Source organism: Amborella trichopoda, chromosome 8 (genome assembly GCF_054954075.1).
Source record: "Amborella trichopoda isolate Santa Cruz 75 chromosome 8, AtrichopodaSantaCruz75HAP2 v2.0, whole genome shotgun sequence".
Classification (NCBI taxonomy): domain Eukaryota; kingdom Viridiplantae; phylum Streptophyta; class Magnoliopsida; order Amborellales; family Amborellaceae; genus Amborella; species Amborella trichopoda.
Genome location: NC_142343.1, coordinates 8386994 through 8400330, shown reverse-complemented (window position 1 = coordinate 8400330; position 13337 = coordinate 8386994). Strand labels below are relative to the sequence as shown.

Genomic DNA, 13337 nt, shown 5'->3' with positions numbered 1-13337 from the left:
TTTCGAGAACTCCACTAAATTCCATACTTAAAAACTAGAACCGGTACAGTCGGTCAAGATTGTTAGAATATAAGACATAAAACCTTTAAAACCTCGAATAAAAGTAACCAGGAAGCCAATTAACAAGTAATTTCCATTGGTACAAGAGGGTCAGAGTGATCTATGTAGCCATTATAAAGATACAAGAAGATTGAAGATTTCAGTTTTGAAAAGAACCATTTAGTCCTTAGTTTTCAGAACCATACTCTTACAATCATAGGTTCATACATGTTAACAGTTGAATGAGATAAAGCCAAACCTTATCTCTTCCGCTTCAGAGTCTTCAGCTGCTTAATAAGATGGTGGACCACCTCTTGCAAGGTGGCTCTCCTCCCTTCCTTGAAATTCCAGAGGTCCCACACTGGATATCTACCACTAGGGTTATACTCATTAAGTTCTAGCATCGCTCTTTCCACAGCCTTGAAAGCTTCATCCCCATATTCATCTCTGAATTCTTTCAACTTTTCATCATTTTCATCAATGACTTCCTGCACCATCACCAGAATTTGCCAGGATACCAGAGGAGTGAACAAAAAACTTTCATCAAGATCTCTAGAAGCTAGAGAAGTCAAAATATACGGAATGAATGAGAATTTGTACAGCAAAGTTCAGCACTACGAGGCAGGCAATAAAATACCATGTCTCGAAAAGATTGTAGATTCACATGGGAGGAATAAAGAACATGATAGTTTGGGTTAAGAGTGGAAACTCCTTAATCGTAGCCAGATATCTTCTCTGATTGGGATTTACTTTAGCATATACCAAATTTTCAGTTGAATAAATGCATCTTTTAGCTCATTTTTCTGAGGTTAATAACCATAGCCAAGCATCAACCATTCCATTTAAAAGAATCAAAGGACTGCACAATTTTGAGTCGGTTTAGTATTCATTGGCGTAAATCTTAACTGGGAGGTACTGCCACTGAAGATGCAATGTTTTATGACGACTTCTTTTTTTTACAATATTGCACGGGGTTGCACAGCCACATGGATTACGTTTCATGTTCAACTTACATGCATATCACAAATACATATATATATATATATATATATATATATATATGAAATTTAAAGCTCTAAATTGGTGTAGTCAAGCAAATCTGAAAACACTTAAAAACTGATGGTCCAGATAATGTGTTACATCTCAAGGTTGAGATGATCAATTGGTGGGTTTTTCAGCATCGGAACAACCTTTTGTTCCGATATTATTGCATATTACTTTTGTAATATAAGGCTGATGCATAGTATAAAACTATCCCCTCATATATATATATATATATATATATATATATATATATATATATATATATATATATATGGGAATGGATGCTGTCAGCCTACGGGCTGACTGCTGCAGTGTCAGCCACTAGCTAGGCCGATCTGACAGTCACAATCTTATTTCGTATTTTAATTTTAAATTTTTTTTTTCTACAAATCCAAATCACTTGAAAATTTAAGTGTACATTCTACTCATCAAGGCGCATCTAATAAAAATATAAAAAAATAATTTACAAAATAAATTAACCAAAATACCCCCGAAATGTTTTGGGGGTATTTTGGTTAATTTATATTTTACAAATTATTATTTTTTAGATTCTACTATTTTTTAAGAATACACACTCAAAATTTCAAGTGATTTGGATATGTATAAAAAAAATGAAAATTCAAATACGAAATGAAGTTGTGATCATTGGATTGGGCCCAGATTCAATCTGGGCTATTGGCTGACACAGTAGTTGTCAACCCGTGGGCTGTCAAGATCTTTTCTCTATATGTAAAGGAAAAAGCTGGGTTAGTCCACTAGCTCATATGAACATATGAGCGCAACGGCCCAGATTGAATCTGGCCCGATCTGACGATCACGAATGTTCGGTAGTCCTTGAATTTTATTTTATTTTTCTACAAATCCAAATCACTTAAAATTTTAGGTGTGTGTTCTTCTCATCAAAGAGCACCTAATAAAAATATAAAAAAATTATTCACGAAAAAAAAATTGACCAAAATACCCCCCAAAACTTTTTTGAGATATTTTGATCAATTTATTTTATGTAAAATATTTTAATATTTTTCGAAGATTCACCTATTTTTTATGATACATGCCTAAAATTTCAAGTGATTTGGATTTGTAGAAAACTAAATAAAATTCAAACATTACCGGACATCCATGATCGTAAAATCGGCTCAGATTCAATCTGGGCAGTTGCGCTTATATGTTCATCTGAGCTAGTGGGCTAACCCCAGCTTTTTCTATATATATATATATATATATATATATATATAGAGAGAGAGAGAGAGAGAGAGAGAGAGAGAGAGAGAGAGAGAGAGAGAGGAGAAAGCTAACAGTAGCTGGCCAGCTATAATGAATAGAGTAATATAGGTGGAATGGGAGCCGTCAGATCTTCATCATGCAGTTCAGAATGCATATCACTGTTTTAATTTTAATTATTTTTCTATAAATCAGATCATAATGAAAATTTAGACATGTGTACTAAAAAATAGGGCGTACATATAAAAAATATTTTCCAAAATATAAAATGACCAAAATACCCCTGAAAAATGATGGGTATTTTGGTCATTTTAAATTATTAAAATTTTTTTTTTTATATTTTTATATGGTGCGCAATAGTATTAGGTATATACACCCAAAATTTCAGATTAATCAGATTTATATAAAAAAAATTTAAAATTCAAATAGTGATGTGCATTCCGAACCGCATGATGAAGATCTAACAGCTCCCTTTCCACCTATATACTATTCATTATAGCTGACAAGCTGTTGTAAGATTTACCCATATATATAGATCTTTATCATGCGGTTCAGAATGCACAACACTATTTGAATTATAAATTTTTTTTATATAAATATGATTAATATGAAATTTTGGGTATATATACCTAATACTATTGTGCACCATATAAAAATATAAAAAAAATATTTTTTAATAATTTAAAATGACCAAAATACCCGTCATTTTTCAGGGGTATTTTGGTCATTTTATATTTTGGAAAATATTTTTTATATATACGCCCTATGTTTTAGTACACATGTCTAAATTTTCATTATGATCCGATTTATAGAAAAATAATTAAAATTAAAACAATGATATGCATTCTGATATTACTCTATTCATTATAGCTGGCCAGCTACTGTTAGCTCTTTCCTCTCTCTCTCTCTCTCTCTCTCTCTATATATATATATATAGTATGATTTATATTAGGCGACAACCTTACTAGTAAGTAAGGTTGCTTTGTTCACCTCCGTTCAATTAAAATGGACGTTGCAGCTTACTACAACCTTAGTTTGCCACCTTACATAAACTCTTTCCATACATAGGAAACCATGTTTGTGGTATTTGTATGACCTTAAATTTTGCACACACTCTCTTCATCTCAATAATCAATTGCCCCCAAAAAAAAAAATTCAATTTCCACCCTAGTTATGGTCAAAATGAGTTCCTTCCAAAAACGACTCATTTTGTGAATTTCAAGATCTTAGCCTTTATAAACTCAAAATCATTTTTTTCTTTTTTAACATTGTTCATCTAATGATAATAAAGCCATAAAAAAAAATTGGAAATGAAAAAATCCTTCTAAGGCCTAGATCTAAGCATCTCACCAAAATGAACGGCCTATGTTAATTGGACTAAAAAAATACTTTCTAAGTTGTGTTTTCAAATTTTCTTTTTTTGTGATTCTTCATTAGAATGAAAAGAGTGTATATTTCAAATTTTGGATCAAACAAAATGGCCACGAGATGGCCATCATATTTCAATATTTGAATACATTCTGAACCGTATGATGAAGATCTAACGGCTCCTATTCCACCTATATACTATTCATTGTAGCTGACCAGCTGTTGTAAAGTTTACCTTATATATATATATATATATATATATATAGACACACACACATATGGAAAGAGTATATATTTGGAAAGAGTTTACGTGAGGTGGCAAACAAAGGTTGAGAGAGAGAGAGAGCATACGCAAATAGAGAAGCAAGAATAAAGAGGGAAACAATGATGACATGCCCATCCACTGGCATGCCTGAATATAAGCATGAATACATGCATCCATCATGCACAATTTCTTTGGGGAATAGGAGAGCATGGATGTGAGAAAAAAAATCTAGTGGTGAACAGGCAAATAAAACGGAAAGTGCCACCATATACGGCACAATAATGTATTAAGTGTCATGGCCTGTGAAGACCATCCATAAAATTCAGAATTTCAGATATATACCTGATTCTTGCCTTCAATGAAAATAGTCATGTAAGGATGCCAAGCGGGATCTCTGGTATGGTCCTCCCACAAGGAACATAACTCTGATGCCTTAATTTCCCAATCTCCACCTTGAAGCTTTGCTTTAACTGCATCTTTAAATGGCTGGTCATCAAGAGCCCCCATTCTTTTTGCGCCAATATGCGCACGAGTATTGGGCTGGTCTTTAAAAAACTGCAAGGCTATGTGTCAGATTCAAGATAGCCTTCATTTTTTTTTTAAATATTCAAGAAAACCTTCATTGCTAATGGAATTTCATAAATCATCACTATATCTCCATAAGAATCATGAATAAAAACAGGTTTTATGACCAATTCATTGCATCACAAGAGGCATAACAATCCCTTGCATAACCTGGAATTTTAGCAGAAGTTATACAAGATTTGCAGGACAATACATACTAGATATAAAAGGAGGCTCGTACCTCGATTGCTTCTTTACGAGCAGCTTGCAGCTCATCATTTGTTTCTCGCTCCTTGCTTAAAAGAGCACTGTTTAGGTCTTCCAAGCATTGCATTTCATTTTCTTTCTCCTGAAGTTCCTCAACAACTGCCTTTATTTTCTCATCAATATCGGTGTTATCATCTCCTTGCAGATGTTTCATCATCACTAACTCTCCTTTCAACTTTTGAATCTCAACTTCCACTCTCTGTTTTTCATTCAATTCCTTTTGTTGTTTCCTAACTACATTCGCCAACCTCTCTTGTTCGATCTGTACAATTTAGGGAGTACAAAATGCAATAGATCAACACACATCTACATGTGTGAAGAACATTATCTAAATAGCAAAGGAAACTGAATGCATAATCCCATGTGACAAACCTTGTGATGCTCCATTAGTTCCTTCACCTTTTCATCAACTATCTTTTGTTCCAGACTAGCTTTTTGAAGAGAACTATTTTTTAGAGCATTCTGCAAATATACACAACAGAAACAGTTACTTTTCAGATATTTGATATTGTTAAAAAATCATTTTTTCTGAACCACCATGATTAAAAGGTTATCAATCCATAGTGTGAAGTAACATACAGTAAAAGACAAAAAAAAGAGTCTAAATAGAGCCATATGACAGACATCATAATCTTGCTTGATTATTCTTATGGTTGTTTATATTTTGGTTAACTACGACATTTGTTATGGATCATTGATTCATTCAGTTGAAGAATTCTGCAGCATAATCTTCTGGCAATAAGTGAATCTCAATAGTGTTTTAAAAGTTTCAATTCCAGCTAGCATTGGAGAAAAACCATCCAGTTCAACAATATTAGCTAAATCTTACATTTTAAGCCTCCAATATTCGAAAGAAGTGCAGTAAAATCAATGCTCGGTAATGTCAGAAATAAGAGATTATCACTGTATTTACACCCCAAGGTTTCTAGTGCTTTCATCCACAAAAGAAATCTGATCCATTGTCAATAACTTACTTTTCTCTTCTCTTCTTCAAGCTTCTTCTTCTCAGCATCATTCCGGGCTTCCCATTTTTCCAACTCTTTATGCCTTCTTTCTAATTCATCTCTCTCCAAAGCCAAAGTGGCTTCATGTCTGTTTCTTTCCGCCATTAGTCGTGACCAAATATTAGCTTGGTTCTGTCTTTCCTTTCGCAGCTCTAGTGAAAGTTACAAGTTAGACTACATGCTATGAACATTGGAATATGAAAAGCATTTTGCAAACATAGAATAAACTATAAGAAAAAATGTAGTCAGGTTATTATAATGGTCGGTATGGCCTTTAACAGGCTCCATAATAAACATCAGGAGATTCAGGACAAAAAAAGGGCGTAATTTCAAAGTCTATTTATTAGAGCTAGTAAAATGACATGATACCTAAATAGAAGCTTAAAAGATAATATACCTTGTTATCATTCATACATCCTAATAGGTCCCTGGTTTTGTGCAGTTAGAATACAAGAAAAGTTATCTATAACCCAGCTAAAATACTTTGTAACAATTGTAGTCTACTGTTCCTCCATGGTTCCAAATTTTAACTGTTTTACTTTTTTGGGATTATATATGATGAGCCCATTACCAGGCATGCACAAAGGTCACAAATACCCCATGCCATCAATGTAAAATTGGACAGCTGAGGAATGTCATTCTCAGCATGAAGTCCGGAGCAAAATTTTCTCCGACTTCAAGCGCAGTGAATGGTACGCCCCAAGCTGTCCAATTTCATAGCTGACAGCTAGGGTGATTGTGGACTTTTTGTATTGAACGTAAATAGCCTTATCGTATGCCTTCCGAACTATTTCTCCTATCCAAGTATTTCTTCTTATTTTCAGTTTTTCCAAAAACAATTCAAAGGAGCTATTTCTAAAACTCATTCTTTGAGGCTAAGAGCAAAAACTTGATGCAGAGATAAAAAAAAAAATTTATTATTATTAGTTTTTTTGAGTTTATCTTTTAACTCAAGAATAGGAGGTGCACAAGGATAATTAGGTGGGTATATTTTGTGTGTGAATTGCTATTCATCAATTGGTTGGTTAGTTAGGAATGTAAATAGGATAAGGTTAAATTTAGGGGGTTTATCTTTTGGCAACGTGGCTATCTATTGAAGAGGGTAGGCTACGGGTAAAACGTGGCTATCTATTGAAGGGGAAGGCTTTAGATAAAACATGGCTAGGTTAAGAGAGAGAAAAATAGGGGGAGAAATAAAATAGGCTTTGGATAAAACGTGGCTAGGTTAAGAGAGAGAAAAATAAGGGGAGAGATAAAATAGGAAAGTCCATTGTTTATCGTCTTTCTTAATTTTTTTGGTCTATTTAAAGGGATATCTCCCTTCATTGTAAAGGTGGTGAATGAGTTAATAAAATTTGGTCTCGTGAAGAGATTATTTTGGAGTGGATTCCCTTACAGACCTTGAGAGAGGGTATATTCTCTCAACCTTTCTTTTTTTATTGTTATTATTCTGGTTTATTTCCCCCTGCATCAATTGGTATCAGAGCAAGTCACATCCAGAGAGCAAGTTAGATCCAGACGCAAAATTAGATCCAGAGCTATCCGGTTTGTTTTGCAAGTTAATCCTGCTATTGCTATGGAAGATTGTTGGATACAAGCTATAGAAAATTTGACTAAAGCCGTAGAGGATTTTCGAACTGAATTACGTGAGATGAACCGGGGGATGCAACGGTTGGATTAAAGGTTGCAGCGGTTGGAGAACAATCTTCATCATGAAGAAGGTGCTCACAGCCACAGTCATCTTGCACCAGTAATTCCACGACGAACCCAGGGTGTAGATTTCGAGCATAACGAAAAAATTTACAGGCCAGATCTGCATCTTATAGAGTGATCACGAGATTTTAGTATTAAAATCGATCTCCCAAACTTTCATGGTCAAGGGTGCTCATCGATTGCAAATGGTGCTTCTTTGGAGATGGACCCATTCTTAGTTAGAAATAATCATAATCAGCCCAAGCTCGTATTCAACCATTACTCATGGAACACAGTCGCAGGCAAAGAGTATTACATTAGTATTGAAGAACTTGAAGAAAATGTGTCGAGGTGCATGGAGGGATTACATCACCAATTAGCAAATGGTAATTGGCTTGAAACTCAAGGTCGAGCTTCTCCCAACCTCGGGAGAATGATGAAGAGAAAAAAAATAATATTATTATTAGTTTTTTTTGAGTTTATCTTTTAAATCAAGAATAGGAGGTGCGCAGGGATAATTAGGTGGGTATGCTTTGTGCGTGAATTGATATTCATCAATTGGTTGATTAGTTAGGAATGTAAATAAGATAAGGTTAAATTTAGAGGGTTTATCTTTTGGCAAAGTGGCTATCTATTGAAGCAGGTAGGCTATGGGTAAAACGTGGCTATCTATTGAAGGAGAAGGTTTTGGATAAAACGTGGCAAGGTTAAGAGAGAGAAAAATAGGGGGAGAGATAAAATAGGGAAGTCCATTGTTTATTATCTTACTTAATTTTTTTAGTCTATTTAAAGGGATATCTCCCCTCATTGTAAAGGTAGCGAATGAATTAATAAAATTTGGTCTCGTGAAGAGATTATTTTGGGGTGGATTCCCTTGCAGACTTTGAGAGAGGGTATATTCTCTCAGCCTTTCTTTTTTTATTGTTATTATTCTGGTTTATTTCTCCCTGCATCAATTTGCATCAAAACTCTTTGGCCCTTGCCTCTCAAGAAACTACAATCATAAGTTTATAACATGCCAAGAATAACATTGCATCGAAATAAGAACGATTGGCATTGATTACTGCTAGATTAAACACCAACATAGTATCACATTGATCAATGTGAGAATAAACTACAATATAGAAATGGGTCCACATAAAATATTCTGCATACCCTTTGGCAAATAAGGAACAATTGACAAGACAATCACCTCGAATAAAGGCATCAAATACCCTCGGAAAGAGAAATAAATAAATAGACATATCTACATCAATTCCCCAATAGTGAAGATCTATAAATAGTAGAATATCCAAAAGAAATGAGATTTTCATCACCACTATTGGAACTTTTGCATTTCATATATTAATGAGTGAAGGCAAATTTTTGCTTCTTTTTTTGCATTGAGTTTCTTTTTGAAACAATTTGCATCAAGAATTTCACTTAGCTAATTCACATCGCCAAAACAAATCCTGTTAGAACATGAGTTTTAGTTAATATAGCATGTGATATTCAGCCCCTTGTTAATAAAATCATGATCTACTGCTACAGTTATGTGTAACACATTCCTAAACTATAATAGTAAAACCAATGTGATTTTCATGTGATTCATTCTACGAACTAGTTAGTTACTAAGCTTGCAAGATCAAAGCAGGGTTCTGAAAATAGTACAAAACATAATAGAAAGCCATTTGATTCCAAAAATGGAAAGAACCACAATTCAGGAAGAACAGTTATGCTTATAAAGAAATAAACATTCAGGTTCAGAAGCCAAATACCATCCCTATGAGCTTCATCTTGCAGAGCTAGTTTTCTGTCCATCTCTTGCTTTATGTACTCCATTTCCTTCAGTTTTTCCTCATGTGACTCTAATGATCTGCTCTTTAAAAGTATCTCATTCTTGAGATCTTCAACCAATGTGTTTTCTCTCTGCTTATGTTCATTAGCAAGTTCAGCAACAGTTTTCAAGTCCCCATTATCACGGAGGTGTTTACCGATATAATCATCAGCTTCATAGTCATCAACACGGGCCACCCAACCATAAAAAATCTTTTTGCAATTTTTTCCATTCTTTTTTTGTTCAAGCCATTGTTTCTTTCCACATTGTATTTCAGCAAAATATTTCTCGAAAGACATGGCATTGTGGTGTCCGGTCCAGTCCTTATGGAAATCCACAATGGCTATCCCTAAGTGACCCTGATAATTCCATATAGGATGAACTTTTACTGGTTGGAACCTCTCAAACTGTGCCTTCAATTGATTGGCACCAAGACCAACATATTTGCTTGACTTCTGGTCATACCCAGTCTCTATGTTAACAATTATACCCATCCAAGGGTAAACAAAAATGTCATCAGATGCTGATTTACTTAAAGGCTTTTGTATTTCTTTTGACCCATTCGAAGGCTCAGGATCATCAGCCACTTCTGCCTTCAAAAACTTGGCCAAGGCTCGGTGCTTCCCCTTTTCTTGTGTCTTTCTACTAGATGAGGAACCCACACCAGAGGCATGTTGAAGTAGGTCCTTGTAGGCATAAGCTTGCTTCTTTTTCCCTATACAGAAAGGGCATCTAAAGGTGCCATTAGAGTTTCTCAGAAAGTGTTTTCCTGATGTCAGTTCTTCATAAATGTCGACCTCACAGGAGTCTATTTCCGATTCACTTATTTCTGAGTCTTCACCAGAACAGGATGACATTTTCCACCCTACCAAAAGAAATCACAACACAGAGAGAGTACTTTATAATCTCCAGTGACAACAATTTCAATTGTGTATCAAGCACAACTTGAATTTTTTCTTTGAATGTTTACGGTTAATAATACTCTAAGTAACACCACCTGATTATAGAAAGGCCTTCTAAGCTCACTTATGAATCAACTGCCCCTGTGAACTGCAGAAAATATTCCTCAAGCATCAGCACTATAAATATTTCGGGATGTAACAGGCTCTAGAGAAGAAGTGATTTAAGCAAATCAAGGGCATGGTTAATGTACGAAGCCTACTGCAAGTAGTGAGCTCTGAGCAGTCAAAGTATAGACTAAGTAGTGAGCAAATCCATGGTATAGTATGGTTAGCGAACAAAGTATATCGCAAGTAGTGAGCAGTCAAAGTATAAAATAATGACATATTATGGATTTGAGAGTACATACAGCACCAAGTAACAAACTGCTTTCTAACATTAACATCGGAAAAGAGCGAGCTCTGTTATTCTCTCATGAAGAAACAGCAACAACTTTCACATACGATACAAGAGATTTAATAGTCCCATTCCCTGTTAAGTTCACTGAATCCTATCAGTTATTTGCTTCCTTTTACCAAAAATTATGACCAAATGAAAAATATATAATAAAAACACCCTTGTACAAAGTCATGGAAGGAAAAAGAGAAATTGAATTCCTAGAATATATGAATCCAAATAAAATGTAAGAACACACTTTAGCAAAACAAGCAAGGGAATCAGTTGGTACAAAGACAACAATTACCCACATAAGGGACAAAAACAAAATAGATATTGCTAATTCAACATTCTAAATGAGGAAATGCAGATCTAGGAGAATCTAAATGATATGAAAACTGCATGACCACGCAATCATACTGCTCTAAAGAGAGAAGGGAAATATTTTATTCAATGCATTGCCTTTTGACCCTAACCAGACCCATAAACGTCTTCAGACCAACAAATCTACAATATCTTTTCCTTTTTAAAGTTATAAATGCACTGGTGTTTTATCTATTCATTAAGTCATCCCATATAAGGAGTCGTAAATCCATGAAAAAGAATTTATCAAAAGATACAACCTGCAGTATAATGTACCCCACCAACATATTCGAAACTTTAACAGTTGATCAGAACACATATCAGGAGTTGGTAGTGTTAGAGGTATCTTTAGCTTCTCCACCAAAGGAATTAATTTGCCCTAGGTAAAGACTCGCTCACTGGAAATCATACATGATAACAAACGTATACACAAATTTAAACTGAAATCTTATAAATGGGAACATGACAACCAGATTTTCATGAGTATTCTTGTCTTTCGAACAATGTGATGTATTTCAACTAGAGATCAGACTTCCTGTCAATCCAAACACCACTTACCAGAAACAAGTGAACAAGATTCCTTTCAATCGGCAGTTACCAAATTCCCTAATAATGATGTTTTCCCGGGCATAGTCAACCCCAGAACAGTCTAACCTCTCTCTCTCTCTCTCTCTCTCTCTCTCTCTCTCTCTCTCTCTCCTGACATGCAGTACTCAGATATTATCAATTTATTAACAGCTGCATCCTGCTTTCACTATGTATAAATGTCATGCTCTTTCTCATTTTATCTCAAATGGAAACCAAATACTGTTCGGATTTAGAGAGAGCGATCAAAATGCATGGGCCCATGCGAAAAAGTAGCTCAAAATTCATTGAATCAATAAAACCCCTAAACATAAGCTCCATCAGTGTATTGCAAAAAATAAACCTAAACACACTTCACACAGAGATAATACACCGAAATGAGGAGCAGGTTCCAAGTACAGACCTATTATGAATAGCAACCTGAGCAAGCAAAACTCAGGTTGTGCAGGCCAAAGAATTACAGAGAAAGCTCCCTTTCTTCCTGAAAACCAAAGGCAAAACCATTAGAAACCCAAAATCAAAGACCAATATAACATCAAAAAAATCCCGAACTAGGTTAAACCAAAATGCTCAACATCAGAGCTAAAAATTGTAATCATCTAGAGAGAGAATGATTACTTAAAAATGGAGGCAGAATGGACTCAAGAAACCGACAAAATGTACAAATTTTGTGAAAAACAAGGGGATGTTTCTTGAAACCAATGGAGATGAGAGAGAGAGAGAGAGAATACTGATGAAACCTTGATTTTTCAGCTTATTCTGCTCAACAAAAGAAAAAGAGACCTGAACTTATCAGCTGATTACTAGGAAACAACTAAACAGAAAAATGAGGAAGGATAGTACTCCATTAAAACCTCAGCAAATCCTTGAGAGAGAAACCGGAAATCCACGAACTGCTAGTCCTCTAGACTCTAGAGAGAGAAAAAAATTCAGAAAACTACAAAAATCCAATCATTGAAGAAAGAAACGTATAAATTCAATTCAGTGTGAAGTGTAAAGAGATTTTAAAAGCCCTGAAATATCTGCTCAAAAAATGGGGTTAATCCTCTCACTAAATTGACTGAAATTGTACAGCTCAGAACCCCCAACTTTGCATGTATGACCTAAGCTACAAGTGGAAACCAGTAAATGGGACATTGATGAGGCAGGCCTATTTGTTGTTACTAAATTTCCAACATCCATGTTCCAACACACGTGCGCCAGCCGTTTGCCTCTGCTCAGTGGTAGACATTTCCGTTTAGGTGATGATGAGACAGTTTGGACAAGACGATGAAAGGTCAAGGGTTCGAATCCTTCAAGTTGGAATCTAGGAGACGAAATTGTACTCGTTAGTAATAGTACGTTTCAAAAGGCGAAACTATGAACTTTAAATGGTTTTAAACGGGGGACCATAGAAGAAAATATATATATATATATATGGAAAAAGTTTATATAGAGCCGAGACTTTAAACAATCAAATTTAAACCTATCTCAAAAATTTTATTAGAATAGGTTGTTTTGATGCCCAAATATCTTCAAATCAATGACATCAAGTTGCATGGATATGAGAAAAAAATGGATTTCAAGTTTTGAAAATAGTGTATTTTGTAGCGCATTTTGGGCCGTCAATTTTTAAGATTGTCAAGTTTTTATAGATCTATCAATTGTGACATCATCCACATTGGGTGTGTCAATGTTATTACTAAAGAAGAAAATCTTATTTTTGATTGACAAAATTGAAAATCGGCAAGCAAGAAGAGTTTGTACCAATACATTAATGTCGCAAAGGAAAACC

General features: G+C 34.8%; 1 protein-coding gene across 16 annotated transcripts; it reads right to left on the bottom strand.

Annotated features, from left to right (window-relative positions):
- LOC18436127 (protein INVOLVED IN DE NOVO 2) lies at window positions 1–12800 on the bottom strand. 16 transcript variants are annotated; one of them, XM_088874813.1, is made up of 11 exons: window positions 12616–12689; window positions 12418–12474; window positions 11967–12044; window positions 10590–10711; window positions 10278–10330; window positions 9222–10145; window positions 5743–5924; window positions 5141–5230; window positions 4743–5030; window positions 4280–4492; window positions 1–527 (listed from the first exon to the last, which is right to left on the bottom strand). In XM_088874813.1, the coding sequence occupies exons 6-11, from the start codon at window positions 10135–10137 to the stop codon at window positions 300–302; spliced, it is 1917 nt and encodes a 638-aa protein (XP_088730939.1). In that variant the 5' UTR covers window positions 10138–10145; window positions 10278–10330; window positions 10590–10711; window positions 11967–12044; window positions 12418–12474; window positions 12616–12689; the 3' UTR covers window positions 1–299. The 16 variants fall into 16 exon arrangements, with proteins under 16 accessions (XP_088730939.1, XP_088730942.1, XP_088730943.1 ...); XM_088874816.1 differs by lacking the exon at window positions 12418–12474 and having other exon boundaries at window positions 12667–12800; XM_088874817.1 differs by lacking the exons at window positions 12418–12474; window positions 12616–12689 and adding an exon at window positions 12714–12800.
- Window positions 12801–13337: the final 537 nt, after the last annotated feature.